The sequence below is a fragment of the Eschscholzia californica genome, unplaced genomic scaffold (genome assembly GCF_041429995.1).
Source record: "Eschscholzia californica isolate CP2 unplaced genomic scaffold, dmEscCali1.0.p SCAF_6, whole genome shotgun sequence".
Classification (NCBI taxonomy): Eukaryota; Viridiplantae; Streptophyta; class Magnoliopsida; order Ranunculales; family Papaveraceae; genus Eschscholzia; species Eschscholzia californica.
In genome coordinates, this window is record NW_028238483.1 from 40880336 (window position 1) to 40895981 (window position 15646).

Here is a 15646-nt window from a genome sequence, read left to right on the forward strand (position 1 = left end):
GGCTATGATAGTTCAAAAAAAAAAAAAAAGAGTACACTAGGCTATGCTAAAAGAAACTATAACTCAAAACTTTTATACAGTATCTGACTTACACGAAATCAACTGTATCTATTTTAGGTCAACTGTTTGACTTAGTATTTGATTCTTATTTTGATTTGGGCAGGGTTACTGAGGCAGCCGCTTCTATTAGTGTGTGTGAGTAGAGAGGAAAAAACCTTCGGCCCTTCCTAAAAAGTTTTCCACTTCCTCGAAAAACCAGTTGGAGCAAGGACGACAGTGCTGGCTCTTTCTGGCACTGTCTCCAGTCGTCTTTAGACACTAAAACTCGAAGAACCCAAGTTGAAGAAGAGATCAAAGTTGTAGTGAGTGTAATAAAGGAAACAACTTGATCGAGAAAAATATGATTTTGAAGCTTTGAAAAGGAAGAAGAAGAAGAGGGGTTTAATCTGGTTTAGTAACATTACTCACACTCATTAAACTTTAATGGAAACTAGTGGAGGAAGTAAAGAACAGTTCGGTGGTTTGGGTAAAACCCTAAAAGAAGGAGAGAGGGTTATAGCTCCAACTAGAAGACCTGATGGTACTCTTCGAAAAGAGATTCGAATTAGGGCTGGTTATACTCCTCCAGATGAAGTTGCTAAGTATAAATCAAAAGGTGCTCTGGTATGACCCTCCTCTCTCTCTCTCTCTCTTTATGGGTTTTGGTTATTTACCATTATTCTTTGATTGAATCATTCCTAATCTCCTGTTTTGATTTTGCTATTTGGGTTGTTTCCTATTGCAGTTAAAGATAGGGATGGGAGCTTTGGAAGTGCCACCAGGTTATGATCCAATTTTGGATGCAAAACCTAAGACAAAATCAACTAAGAGGAACGAAAGGAAGAAGAAGAAACAACAGGTAATCTCTCTCCCCCACTTTTAGGAATCGACTACATTTAGTTGTTTCATTAAGACTTGATTGATTGGAAAGGAGAAACCTTTTAAGTGAATGTCGTTTGATAATTTGGAAGTAGTATGGTTCATTGTAGATATTATTCTCCATGGTATACTATTAGAGTTCTTGTGAGTTTTTTCAATACGAGAGTCAGAGACCCCAAGTTGTTGGTATTCAGTATCCTTACTTTAGTGATCTTATAATTTCGAAGATAAACTCGAGATGCTTTTGGATATGCAGTTCGTTTTGCAAGAGAGTCAGAAATAAGATTTCGTATCTTGGAACTTGAGATGGCAGTATAATATGCTGCCGGAATGTTGTATCAATGTAGTTTCCTTTGTGAACAACATAGGTGATAGTTATCACTGTCCCTCAAACGACTGATTCCCTCAAACGACTGATTCTGAGGGTATTCCCGCCGGCAGATGGTTGACCAGTGGCCTACCTGATTAATATGGTGCAATTAGGCTACTCTCTAGCTCAAGCCATCTGCATGTTACTTGCTGATCCTAGAGTCCCAGCTGACTCCAGCGACTGAGTGAGAGATCTCAACTTGCCTAAGCACACTTTAGATCTCAATATATAGTATGCGTGTTGTTCTGATACTTTTGTGGTAGCTCTTGACTAATATTTAATTTTCTATGTTGTGTGTTGATTGCAGTCAATATTCAACAAAAAATAATTAAGCAACTATTAAAGTAATCGTTACAGTATCATTAAGAAACATCAAGTAATCAACTTTGAACAATCAATTTCAAGGTAAATCAAAGTCAGAGAATGCAATTAATATTAAAAAAAATAAAAAAAAAATAAGCAACTAATTAAAGTAATTATTAATTTTGTGGTAGCTCTCAGTGTACCCTAAGCTAGTTACCAACCTTAATCCATAAACAATGTATAAATTATTGTTTAAAATTGAATAGTATCTGAAAAGTAAGAAGCAAAACTTACCTTTCTCACAACTACAAGAGCAACATAATGGATATAGTGATGTTCTCAGGCGAGGGGAGGCGAGCAAGGTGCTCACTTAAGCGCACTCTAGCGCTCAACGTGCAAACCAAGGGAAATTGTGACAAAGCGACACATGCCCTTTTCAACCTACTGTCGTAAATAACGACCAGTCGCGCATTTGCATGATGGGTATTAGGTTCTGTGTTGCTTTGCACTTGGTAGTTGGCGCATATTTTTTGTTTGGATATTTGTACTTACTGTCCCGGCATAGTGTCTGGCAGTCTGGTTCATGACATGTGGAGAGCACCATAGTTTCTAGATACAAGTTCTCCTAACGGTGTAGAATTTCGGTAGGATGACTTGTAAGATTTAAAAAGAAACACTTAAGAACTACTAACAGAAACTGTGCTAATTTGTGAGTTGTGACAATTAGTGATCAGTTACTTGCTTAAATTGTTGATAAGTAGAGGATGTGAGCTATTTGGAATTTAGAAAGTTGTTTAAAATTTAATAGTAGTTGCGTACATGTTATAGTAAGTAGGAAATTGTGAACTTTGTCTATCTAGAAAAGCCTAAAAGATATGAAAATGGTCAGTGTTCTGTAGAAACTGTACAGATACATATTATGTGTAACAGGCCTAAACGACCCCTCCTTACATTGAGTTGGCCCAGCTGAAGCTATAACTGCATCCTTCTCTGGATGTCTGCCCTATCAATACTTTGGTGAAACTTACGAAAAATAGTCTATCTGCTGCTTCTTCGTATTGCTTTTTAATCGCCGAAATGTAATATTTCACCCTCTGCAGGCCGATCTTGAAAAAGGAAGTAACTCAGATTTAGTAGAAGCTGAGGAAACAAACAATGGAGAAGTTAAAGCTTCTGAAGATTTAGGTCTAAGATCTGAAGCTGTGGTCCTGTCAATTGCAAGTCAGCTGAACAAGCTGGAAGTTTCAAATTCATCAGACGCAGGCAAAACCTCCTATCCAGAGACTTCTAATCAAGATCTCGATAAAAAAATTCGAGCTCTCAAGAAAAAGGTATTTTTCGAAACCTTCATGTAATTCTTGACGTCCAGTGTCAATGTTCTATACTTGAATGACAATGTAGTTCGGATTTTTTATGTAACATTTGATAAATGCGGAGTGGGCAACAAGAGATGAAGAGTCTCAAATGGACAGAGTCAATAATCAATCAATATAGTTAAATCATGATCAGATGTAAAAACAGGAGTGTTTCAATTCATTTTGATTCTCCGTATTCCTGAAATGATGAAATTAAGAGAAATGAATCCGGTAGAGACTGGTAACATCTGAGCGACCAGTCGCTAAAATTTCAGTTATAATAAGCTGAAGAAGCCTAGATATGTCAGAGTCTAGAAACTATTTTTGGAACTTCATCTGCAAAAAACCATTTTGCTAATATCTGTAAATTGTATATGTTGTTTATTACTATTGATTCATGAGGAATGTATGAAGATCTTATACATTTTGCAGATCCGACTCACTGAAGCACAGTTACAGAAAACGGAACGGGAATCTATGAATCAAGAGCAGTTGGAGAAGGTGGCAAAATTGGAAAGTTGGCGTCAAGAGGTAAACCTTCTTGAAGATAAAAAGACTGATTTTACAAGTTCATGAGGTGTGATTTATGTCTTTAGAGTGAAGGAACTGGTATTCATTTCTGCCTGGTTTCTACTTCACTTTGAGTGCTTGAAGAAACTCTTATTTTCTTTCGAATTGTTTCTGTAGGATCTGAAACCTCCAGTTTTTATGAATCAATATGTTTCTCTTTGACTAGTAGATCGATAATTTGCTAGTTCCTGTTTTCAGAAATAGGCTCTTTGCCCCTTCTATATCTCCAATACTTATTTCTGAGTCTGATATTGCTTCTTCATTTATCTTTCTGGTTACAGTCATATTTCATTTTGGCCTATTGATGAAATTATCTCCTTACAATCCTCTCAAGATTATCCATGACTAGTATTATCGAAAATTCATACAAGTTGGACCCGCTCATTGGTTCTCCCCATTGACATCTAAGGTTTCAGTAGCAGTTTGCAGCAAACTTTCAAGTCTCTGTTTTGAGTTGTTTGTTTTTTTGTTACATCTGGATCTGAAATCTGAAATAGATAATGTGCCATTTAATTCTATAGTTTGATATTTGCACGCGCATACTTCTTTAATAGATTCAAAGCTTAAAGCAAGCCTTCTTTTCAAATTCAAATTTATTTGAAAGCTGAAAACATATGCATTGAACATGAAGACTCAAACGATAAAAGCATAAAACAACAAAAACTACATATACAATCTTTCATATTCAGATCTACAAAAAGACAAACGGCACCTTAGTGTCACTTTCTTGCATCATTGCTTTCACGGCTTGGTCGTGTAGATGATAATCGTGTAGATGATAATCGTGTAGATGATAATGCAGTACATTGAGAGACTAGGACAGCTTCTACATACTCAGAAACCACTGTTTAGCATTGGCTTAGTGTCAACCATTTCATTTTCAACCACACATGGCTGTATGCTTATCTCAGTCGATTAAGTATGGTCAAGTTCCGTCTGCCGACTGATCAATTAAGTTTGATGAAGTTCAGACTGATCAGTTAGATTAGGTCAAGTTTAGTTCGGCAACTTTTACCGTCTCGTGATGAATTTGCCAAGGACCCCCTCGTACAGGAGTAAACTAGCGAGCTTGCTCCGAGCCCTAGCCATCTTGACAGTTTTGTGGGTTCCGAATGGATTAGGTGCATACTATTACTCAACCCAACAAGTCCAGGTGGTGACATTAATTACTTACCCGTCCTGGGCCCGAAGGGCTCGAGTACTCATGGCTCTGGTCTAGGCCAATTCCTAGCTTTAGGACGGGGTCTAGTCAGTTGGGGATGTTAACCATGACAGGTTCTGGATATGGACCAGGTTGGCGCAACCTGACAAACAAACTAGAGCCACTACCCAGGAGTGTTGCCAGTCAGTGAGTTCACACCACAAGCATCAACAAATAACTGGTACTATACCCTCCTATACTGTACTACTATCACTCTGGCCGTCTGGCACCACATATTTGCTAGCCAATTACTGGTTCTGTCTGTTGTGCCGACGTTGGACCACTGATTTCCTACCACCACAAACACCAATATGACCCGATCTCAAAAACCCAAATTTGTTCCTGACGAAGGTCAACGTAAAAAGTCTCAACGTTTACAAATCTTGAGTGTGAACTTATAGTCCACGGCTCAAACACTCTCCAAGCTATGTAAGATCATTAGGTTGATGTATTATCTTCTTCAGTGACTAAAACTACACCTCCAAATTTATCTCCAAAGGGATGAGATATTAATTCTCCCAAATTTATTTCTAAAAGTTGAGATTATAACTCACCAGTGTATCTTTAATGATTAAGATTTCATCTCCAAAATTTATATCCAACGATTGAGATTGTAGAACTGTTTATGTCCACCAGATATGGGTTATACTCCTGTGTTGTGTGTATGTGACTATGTGTTAACTGTGATATAATATCTCCTTGTAAAATGTCGAACATAAAAAAACATGTATGACTAAGAAACATATTACTACGAGTTGAGTTCATGCATGACATCATGAGTAGTTTTTTTTGGGTTATTTTCCAAATAGTCCCTAACTTTGTGATCAGCTTCTTGCCTAGCCCCTAACTTTGTCAAATATTCCCATATGGCTCCTTTTTTCAGTTACCGTTAGCACACCGTTAACTAATCATCACCTTCTCTCCGCCATCTCATCATCTCTCTCTGCCACCTCATATTCTCGCCACCTCATCGTCTTCACCGACGAAGGTCGCCGACCGACCAATTTTCCTGCCAGCGACCTTCAAATAATTTTTTTTAAAATTTTTTCTCTCTCCTCTCTCTCTCTAAAAAAAAAAGTTTTTCTAAAAATTTATCTCCTCTCTCTCTAAATGCTCCGACGAAGGGGTTTTCCTTCGCCGGAGCTAGGTCTGTTCAACGAACATTTAGAGAGAAACCCCTTCGTTGAACAGACTAGCTCCGGCGAAGGGAAACCCCTTCGCCGGAGCATTTAGAGAGAGAGAAGAGATTTAAAAAAAAACATTTTTTAGAGAGAGAGAGGAAAATTTAATTAATTTTTTATTAATTTTATTTGAAGGTCGCCGGCCTAGAAATTGGTCGGCGGGCGACTTTCGCCGGTGAAGACGTTTCCAGGCCGGCGGGCGACTTTCGCCGGTGAAGACGATGAGGTGGCGAGAATATGAGGTGGCAGAGAGATGATGAGATGGAGGAAAGAAGGTGATGACTAGTTAACGGTGTGCTAACGGTAACTGAAAAAAGAGGCCATATGAAAATATTTGACAAAATTAAGGGCTAGGCAGGAAGCTGGTCACAAAGTTAGGGGCTATTTGGGGAATAACCCTTTTTTTTAATGAGATTCATCATGAGTAGTTGTCCAATTGGTTTGGTAAATTCTGATTTAATAGCTTTAAACATCAATATCTGCCTCTATCCTCAAAAAGTTTAAAATTTGATTGAGTTATTGACTTTATAGTCCATTCACGAATCTATGTAACAAAATACAGTGTTTTGTGCTGATTCAGAAAAATCAAAAGACAAATCCAACCGTCAGTTAATGTTTTTTTTTTGAAATCTTGGTCTTTAGATCTGTTACCTATCTAAAAATTAATAAATTAGTTGACCCACTCAATGAAAGGAAGTAAACAAAATTATTTAATCTGATCCGTTAGATATGATAAACCTTCCACGTGCTTCATCATCTGTTCTGTTACATTAGTTTAATAACAATTAGATTCATACCGCTCTGTTTTATTACGTATTCAAGAAATAGACGGCTTCATCTTCCTTTTCTCTCCCACTAAACCCTAACGCTCTCTCCACCTTCTCCATCATTAATTATCTCTGACCCAAAACTTTAACGCTTCTCTCCACCTTCTTCGTCATCAATTCTTCTTGAATTTAGAGGTGTTTTTATTCAACCTCTTGAACTCCACTTTCTCTCCAACTACCCATCTACTCTCTTTCAAATATGCTTTTAGTCTCTTCATCTGCTTGAAGTTTAAGGTGGATTTCTGTGATTTTCTCTCTTTCCATGTCTTTGTTTTTTCTTCTATTGTAAGACAAAATCAGGTATCTATGGTTCTTTTGCCTCTCTCTCCATTTTTTTTACCTGGTGACCACTATTTTGATTGCTTTTGGATTCATTCTGTAGTGGGGATCCCTGTCTGCTTGGCCATTGAAGACCCATTTGATTGCAATTTTAAACCAGACTTCATCACTATCCTTTATTAAAAAAGGTACAATCTTTCATGCTTTTTAATATAATCCATTTTTTCGTCAAAAAAATAAAATAAAATCCAGTTCCTGTTAAGCCATGCTATGTGATACGACCATGATCTGTCAAAACTGATTGTCACAAATTAACAGAGAATGTTTGCACTGGAAGAGAGATTAGAGAAAGTAATTTATTACTCAACAAAGATAAGAAACAACTGAGTCTGATGTATACTTCAGTTCACATTACATTCTCTATTTATAATAAAAAGAAGCTCAAAATAAAACTGACTCCACTTAGTCCATTAACCCACATATTTCGTAATAGACTCCACTAACAAACTAACAGCATAACAGACTCCACTAACTCCTAAATAAGCTGAAGACTAATAACTAAAGACTCATTCAACTAATCCTGAAGAATAGCAAAGAATAAGTCGCACTAACTTGTAACACTCCCCCTTAGTGCGGACTTTGGGTTGACAAGAGCAGTTCGGAAGGCTTCAAATTTAGCTTTATCGAGGGCTTTTGTAAAGATGTTAGCGACTTGATCTTCACTTCGTACTTTCTGCAACTTGATGTCTTGAATTTATACCTTCTCTCGAACAAAATGGTAGTGTGTTTCGATGTGTTTTGTACGTGCATGAAACACTGGATTTTCAGCAAGCTTTTTTGCACTTTTATTGTCACATCGAATGGGGATTGGATAGTCCATACCTGAATTAATTTCTTGGATGAGTCTTTTCAGCCAAATACACTCTTGAGTGGTCACAGTTGATGCAACATATTCAGCGTCACTCTTGATATTTGTTCGAAGTAGGCTCAACTTGGCCCGTTTACCGTACGGGGCATGTCGGGCTTGTACAGACCGGGCCGATACCGGCCCGGCCCGCCCTTTTGAACACCACTAGTCTATGACTACATCTTCCCGGAGGGTTTCATATCCGCTTCTTCCATTTCTCTCTTCCTCTACACGACGAAATCTCATCGACTCTCTCTTCTTTTCATTTCACTGATAAGTTGTACTAGTAATTCACTTCTTCCATACTCTTACTACCAGCAGCAACTATGAAAGTCGGGGGCACAATGAACCGCTGCAGGAAAAACGGCGCTAGAATGAAAAGATGCAAAATGACTTTGAAACAAGATAATGATTTCTTGATCAACATAGGTATGAATCTCTCTCTCTCTCTCTCTCTCTCTCTCTCTCTCTCTCTCTCTCTCTCTCTCTCTCTCTCTCTCTCTCTCTCTCTTGTTTTATAATAATAATAATAATTGTTGTGGACATTCAACTTTTCTTCATTCTTTACTTATAGTTTGGTCTCTGTTGTTGTGTGTGTCCAGATAACCTTGATGATTTTCTCCTTACCGAAATCCTTATAAGGCTACCTTCGGAAACTCTACTTGGCTTCAAACTTATCAGCAAAAGATGGTACTCTTTGATCTCTCATCCTTCATTTCTCAACAACCATACTCGACTCCAAATTGAACGACATGTTTCTACTTGTTTTTTTTCCCAGCACGAAAATCTAGATCTTATTAACCGTAAACCGTTTTATGGAACTATTGGCCGACTGTCTTTTGATCACTCTTCATTAAACTTTAGTGAAAACACCGTATTGGTAGTTGGACAGTCTGAGAAAATGGAAGTAACCATTCTAAATAGTTGTCATGGCCTTCTTTTGACTCTTCTTGAAAAAAAGGGATGCGTACGAAAACTCTGCATTTTCAATCCTTTAACTAACAAGAAACGGATTATTCCGCACACCAACGAAAATTCCAGGAAGAGTTATGGGTTTGCATTTGGGGCAAAGTCCTCCGCCGTCCCCCCACCAGGTGGTAACTACTACTACTACAACCACTTCAATGTGGTTTGCATTCTTCCCAGGAAGACAGCTTTTGTGTTCAAAATTTTCTCTCCTGAGACTGGTACTTGGAGAGATTCAAATGAGACTACGATAATAAAGTACCGTGAGGATTTGGACCAATGCTCGGTTCCTCTGAGGGCTGTTTGCCTTCGAGGTGTTGTTTATTGGTTAATTGGCAGTGGATATATTATTGCATTCAATGTGGTTAAAGAAGAGAGTAGGGTATTTCAAGTATCAGATAGTGTATCTGAACGTGCATTTGCATCTCGTATTATTAAGCCACAAGAGTGGCGGTGGTCAAGTTGGCTTGGAGTTATAGAAGACGAACTTAACCATGTAGTGGTTAACCCGGAATTTGAAATAGAATTTTGGGTACTTCATGATCATGAGTGGAAACTTAAGAGAAAGGAAGTCATGAAAAACAAGGTGAATTTTCCTCGTAATATCATATTATGTGATGGTGAGAGACTGTTTTTTCAAGGCAATTATCGGAAAATAAATAGTATGATGGAACGTATAAGCTATGTTTACAACATACGAACTGGTGTTTCACGAAGATCTGCGTTTAGGTGGGGTGCTTGGTTTCCTTGTGTAAGCACTCTTGCTGAGGTTTGAGGTAGCACCAGTATGAAATTAGAAACCCTGTCTAGGTAAGAAAGTAATTTTATGTTTTATTTGCACTTATGATGTACCCTGAATTACATTGACTGTTATCTTTCAAACTTCATTTCTCCCTATATCTAATTATTTTGTGTTTGTCAAAAATGCTTTGAAGTTACTACTTGTTTTTTTTCCGAGCACGACAATCTAGATCTTATTAACCGTAAACCGTTTTATGGAACTATTGGTCGACTGTCTTTTGATCGCTCTTCATTAAACTTTAGTGAAAACACCGTATTGGTAGTTGGACAGTCTGAGAAAAAAAAAGGGCCGAACCCGGGATTTTCCCGTGCCGACCCTGGCTTGGACCGTCTGGCGGGCTCAAACCATGGCCCAACCCGGAACCGGAAGGGAGATCGGGTCAACTTGGCCCGTTTACCGTACGGGGCGTGCCGGGCTTGTACAGACCGGGCCGATACCGGGCCGGCCTTTTGAACACCACTAGTCTATGACTACATCTTCCCGGAGGGTTTCATATCCGCTTCTTCCATTTCTCTCTTCCTCTACACGACGACGAAATCTCATCGACTCTCTCTTCTTTTCATTTCATTTGACTGATAAGTTGTAGTAATTCACTTCTTCCATACTCTTACCAGAAAGTCGGGGGCACAATGAACCGCTGCAGGAAAAACGGCGCTAGAATGAAAAGATGCAAAATGACTTTGAAACAAGATAATGATTTCTCGATCAACATAGGTATGAATCTCTCTCTCTCTCTCTCTCTCTCTCTCTCTCTCTCTCTCTCTTTTGTTGTGGAAATTCAAAGTTTCTTCATTCTTTACTTAATAGTTTGGTCTCTGTTGTTGTGTGTGTCCAGATAACCTTGATGATTATCTACTTACCGAAATCCTTATAAGGCTACCTTCGGAAACTCTACCTGGCTTCAAACTTATCAGCAAAAGATGGTACTCTTTGATCTCTCATCCTTCATTTCTCAACAACCATACTCGACTCACAACTGAACGACATGTTTCTACTTGTTTTTTTTCCGAGCTTGACAATCTATATCTTATTTACCATTCTAAACCGTTTTATGGAACTATTGGTCGACTGTCTTTTGGTCACTCTTCATTAAACTTCAGTGAAAACACCGTATTGGTAGTTGGAGAGTCTGAGAAAATGGAAGTAACCATTCTAGCTAGTTGTCATGGCCTTCTTTTGACTCTTCTTGAAAAAAAAAGATGTGTAGTAAATCTCTGCATTTTCAATCCTTTAACTAACAAGAAACGGATTATTCCGCACACCAACGAAAATATCATTAAGAGTTATGGGTTTGCATTTGGGGCAAAGTCCTCCTCCGTCGTCCCCCCACCAGGTGGTAACTACTACAACCACTTCAATGTGATTTGCATTCTTCCCAGGAAGACAGCTTTTGTGTTCAAAATTTTCTTTCCTGAGATTGGTACTTGGAGAGATTCAAATGAGACTACGATAATAAAGTACCGTGAGGGTTTGGACCAATGCTCGTTTTGGATGGCTGTTTGCCTTCGAGGTGTTGTTTATTGGTTAATTGGCAGTGGATATATTATTGCATTCAATGTGGTTAAAGAAGAGAGTAGGGTATTTCAAGTATCATATAGTGTATCTGAACGTGCATCTGCATCTCGTGTTATTAAGCCACGAGAGTGGCGGTGGTCAAGTTGGCTTGGAGTTATAGAAGATGAACTTAACCATGTAGTGGTTAACCCGGAATTTGAAATAGAATTTTGGGTACTCCATGATTATGAGTGGAAACTCAAGAGAAAGGAAGTCATGAAAAACAAGGTGAATTTTCCTCGTAAAATCATATTTTGTGATGGTGAGAGACTGTTTTTTCAAGGCAATTACCGGAAAATAAATAGTACGTCGGAACGTACAAGTTATGTTTACAACATACGAACTGGTGTTTCACGAAGATCTGCATTTAGGTTGGGTGGTTGGTTTCCTTGTGTAAGCACTCTTGCTGAGGTTTGAGGTAACACCTAAATTTCATTGGGTATGAAATTTAGAAACCCTGTCTAGGTAAGAAAGTAATTTTATGTTTTATTTGCACTTATGATGTACCCTGAATTACAATGACTGTTATGTTTCGTCAATTGAATTACATTGACTGTTATGTACCCTGAATTTTATGTTTCATTTGCATTTATTGAAATACAACAATAAATGTTGAGATACTCAAAAGAAAACTCAACAATTGAGTTTTCTTTTGAGTATCTCAATATTTATTCTTGTCACATCATATTGAGATTCTAGTTGAGTGTTGCATCGGAGAGTGTTTTTTGTTAAAAACTCAACTAATCCTATGTGTCAAATTGTAAAAACCATCGGTAATAGTATATCGACATTTCCAATAAAAAGAAAGTAGATATGGGTTTGATTAAGAAAATATGGATTTGGAAGACAAAAGAAGATAGAAGAACAACTTTCGCTCTGATACCACCACGACCTTTAGGGTCTTTTTATTTTGTTTTGTTTTTGCAATACTGTACTCATTTCTTTTTATGTTGTCTTTACTTTTGAAAGTTTCATGTTGTTATTTACTTGAGTAAATCAATGTTGTACTCAAAAGAGTCAAGACTCTCAAAACCATGTAATGTGTTGGATTGTATTCCATCGTATGAATGAAATTCTGGTTAATCTCAAAAAATAAAAATTATAGTCGATATATGTTACAAGAAAATATAGTAAATGATAAAATTTCATAGATTAAGATTAACAAAGAAATCGAAACATATAATTATGTATCATGATTAAAATTGAATAGTGATGTTCTCGGGCGAGGGGAGGCGAGCAAATTGCTCACTTAAGCACACTCTAGCACTCAACGTGCAAACGGTGTAGAATCTGGAGTAAGATGACTTGTAAGACTTAAAAAGAAACACTTACAACTACTAACAGAAACTGTGCTAATTTGTTAGTTGTGACAATTCGAGATTAGTTACTTGCTTAATTTGTTGATAAGTAGAGAATGCGAGCTATTTGGAACTTCAAAAGTTGTTTAAAATTTAATAGTAATCACATTATATAATGATATAAGTAGGAAATTGTGAACTTTGTCTATCTAGGATTCTAGAAAAGCCTAAAAGATATGAAAATGGTCAGTGTTCCGTAGAAACTGTACAGATACATATTATGTGGAACAGACCTAAACGACCCCCTCCTTACATTGAGCTAGTCTAGCTGAAGCTATAACTGTATCCTTCTCTGGATGTTTGCCCTATCAATACTTTGGTGAAACTTAAGAAAAATTGTCTATCTGCTGGTTCTTCGTTTTGCTTTTTAATCGCCAAAATGTAATATTTCACCCTCTGCAGGCAGATCTTGAAAAGGGAAGTAACTCAGATTTAGTAGAAGCTGAGGAAACAAACAATGGAGAAGTTAAAGCTTCTGAAGATTTAGGTCTAAGATCTGAAGCTGTGGTCTTGTCAATTGCAAGTCAGCTGAACAAGCTGGAAGTTTCAAATTCATCAGACGCAGCCAAAACCTCCTATCCAGAGACTTCTAATCAAGATCTCGATAAAAAAATTCGAGCTCTCAAGAAAAAGGTATTTTTCGAAACCTTCATGTAATTCTTGACGTCCAGTGTCAATGTTCTATACTTGAATGACAATGTAGTTCGAATTTTTTATGTAACATTTTGGTAAATGCGGAGTGGGCAACAAGAGATGAAGAGTCTCAAATGGACAGAGTAAAAAATCAATATAGTTAAATCATGATCAGATGTAAAAACAGGAGTGTTTCAATTCATTTTGATTCTCCGTATTCCTGAAATGATGAAATTAAGAGAAATGAATCCGGTAGAGACTGGTAACATCTGAGCGACCAGTCGCTAAAATTTCAGTTATAATATGCTGAAGAAGCCTAGATATGTCAGAGTCTAGGAACTATTTTTGGAACTTCATCTGCAAAAAACCATTTTGCTAATATATGTAAATTGTATATGTTGTTTATTACTATTGATTCAGGAGGAATGTATGAAGATCTTATACATTTTGCAGATCCGACTCACTGAAGCACAGTTACAGAAAACGGAACGGGAATCTATGAATCAAGAGCAGTTGGAGAAGGTGGCAAAATTGGAAAGTTGGCGTCAAGAGGTAAAACTTCTTGAAGATAAAAAGACTGACTTTACAACTTCATGAGGTGTGATTTATGTCTTTAGTGTGAAGGAACTGGTATTCATTTCTGCCTGGTTTCTACTTCACTTTGAGTGCTTGAAGAAACTCTTATTTTCTTTCGAATTGTTTCTGTAGGATCCGAAACCTCCAGTTTTTATGAATCAATATGTTTCTCTTTGACTAGTAGATCGATAATTTGCTAGTTCCTGTTTTCAGAAATAGGCTCTTTGCCCCTATTCTATATCTCCAATACTTATTTCTGAGTCTGATATTGCTTCTTCATTTATCTTTCTGGTTACAGTCGTATTTCATTTTGGCCTATTAATGAAATTATCTCCTTACAATCCTCTTAAGATTATCCATGACTAGTATTATCGAAAATTCATACAAGTTGGACCCACACATTGGTTCTTCCCCATTGACATCTAAGGTTTCAGTTGCAGTTTGCAGCAAACTTTGAGTCTCTGTTTTGAGTTGTTTGTTTTTTTGTTAAATCTGGATCTGAAATCTGAAATCTGAAATCTGAAATAGATAATGTGCCATTTAATTCTATAGTTTGATATTTGCACGCGCTTACTTCTTTAATAGATTCAAAGCTTAAAGCAAGCCTTCTTTTCAAATTCAAATTTATTTTGAAAGCCGAAAACATATGCATTGAACATGAAGACTCAAACGATAAAAGCATAAAACAACAAAAACTACATATACAATCTTTCATATTCAGATCTACAAAAAGACAAACGGCACCTTAGTGTCACTTTCTTGCATCATTGCTTTCACGGCTTGGTCGTGTAGATGATAATGCAGTACATTGAGAGACTAGGACAGCTTCTACATACTCAGAAACCACTGTTTAGCATTGGCTTAGTGTCAACCATTTCATTTTCAACCACACATGGCTGTATGCTTATCTCAGTCGATTAAGTATGGTCAAGTTCCGTCTGCCGACTGATCAATTAAGTTTGATGAAGTTCAGACTGATCAGTTAGATTAGGTCAAGTTTAGTTCGGCAACTTTTACCGTCTCGTGATGAATTTGCCAAGGACCCCCTCGTACAGGAGTAAACTAGCGAGCTTGCTCCGAGCCCTAGCCATCTTGACAGTTTTGTGGGTTCCGAATGGATTAGGTGCATACTATTACTCAACCCAACAAGTCCAGGTGGTGACATTAATTACTTACCCGTCCTGGGCCCGAAGGCTCGAGTACTCATGGCTCTGGTCTAGGCCAATTCCTAGCTTTAGGACGGGGTCTAGTCAGTTGGGGATGTTAACCATGACAGGTTCTGGATATGGACCAGGTTGGCGCAACCTGACAAACAAACTAGAGCCACTACCCAGGAGGGTTGCCAGTCAGTGAGTTCACACCACAAGCATCAACAAATAACTGGTACTATACCCTCCTATACTGTACTACTATCACTCTGGCTGCCTGGCACCACATATTTGCTAGCCAATTACTGGTTCTGTCTGTTGTGCCGACGTTGGACCACTGATTTCCTACCACCACAAACACCAATATGACCCCATCTCAAAAACCCAAATTTGTTCCTGACGAAGGTCAACGTAAAAAGTCTCAACGTTTACAAATCTTGAGTGTGAACATGTATGACTAAGAAACATATTACTACGAGTTGAGTTCATGCATGACATCATGAGTAGTTTTTTTTTAAGTTATTTCCCAAATAGTCCCTAACTTTGTGACAGCTTCCTGCCTAGCCCCTAACTTTGTCAAATATTTTCATATGGCTCCTTTTTTCAGTTACCGTTAGCACACCGTTAACAAATCTTCACCTTCTCTCCTCCATCTCATCATCTCTCTCTGCCACCTCATATTCTCGTCACCTTATATT

The 15646-nt window shown here is 37.8% G+C and overlaps 2 protein-coding genes across 2 annotated transcripts; both read left to right on the plus strand.

Moving 5' to 3' along the window:
• The first annotated feature begins 30 nt into the window (after nucleotides 1–30).
• PYM (partner of Y14-MAGO) lies at nucleotides 31–3684 on the plus strand. Its single transcript, XM_086646144.1, has 4 exons — nucleotides 31–663; nucleotides 785–898; nucleotides 2692–2922; nucleotides 3379–3684. Exons 1-4 carry the CDS (start codon nucleotides 484–486, stop codon nucleotides 3520–3522), a joined length of 669 nt encoding a protein of 222 aa, XP_086502270.1. The 5' UTR covers nucleotides 31–483; the 3' UTR covers nucleotides 3523–3684.
• Nucleotides 3685–7113: 3429 nt separating this feature from the next.
• On the plus strand, nucleotides 7114–11796 carry LOC147534919 (F-box protein At1g20360-like). The gene is made up of 5 exons (XM_086646139.1): nucleotides 7114–7192; nucleotides 8230–8340; nucleotides 8514–9687; nucleotides 10294–10393; nucleotides 10515–11796. The coding sequence occupies exons 2-3, from the start codon at nucleotides 8238–8240 to the stop codon at nucleotides 9650–9652; spliced, it is 1242 nt and encodes a 413-aa protein (XP_086502265.1). The 5' UTR covers nucleotides 7114–7192; nucleotides 8230–8237; the 3' UTR covers nucleotides 9653–9687; nucleotides 10294–10393; nucleotides 10515–11796.
• Nucleotides 11797–15646: the final 3850 nt, after the last annotated feature.

What these genes read in the sequence shown, in the direction of transcription:
- PYM (XM_086646144.1), top strand. Translation starts at nt 484, where the DNA reads ATGGAAACTAGTGGAGGAAGTAAAGAACAGTTCGGTGGTTTGGGTAAA. An exon ending in ATAAATCAAAAGGTGCTCTG is followed by an intron (nt 664 to 784) that starts GTATGACCCTCC and finishes TTCCTATTGCAG; the next exon opens with TTAAAGATAGGGATGGGAGC. An exon ending in GGAAGAAGAAGAAACAACAG is followed by an intron (nt 899 to 2,691) that starts GTAATCTCTCTC and finishes CACCCTCTGCAG; the next exon opens with GCCGATCTTGAAAAAGGAAG.
- LOC147534919 (XM_086646139.1), top strand. Translation starts at nt 8,238, where the DNA reads ATGAAAGTCGGGGGCACAATGAACCGCTGCAGGAAAAACGGCGCTAGA. An exon ending in TGATTTCTTGATCAACATAG is followed by an intron (nt 8,341 to 8,513) that starts GTATGAATCTCT and finishes GTGTGTGTCCAG; the next exon opens with ATAACCTTGATGATTTTCTC.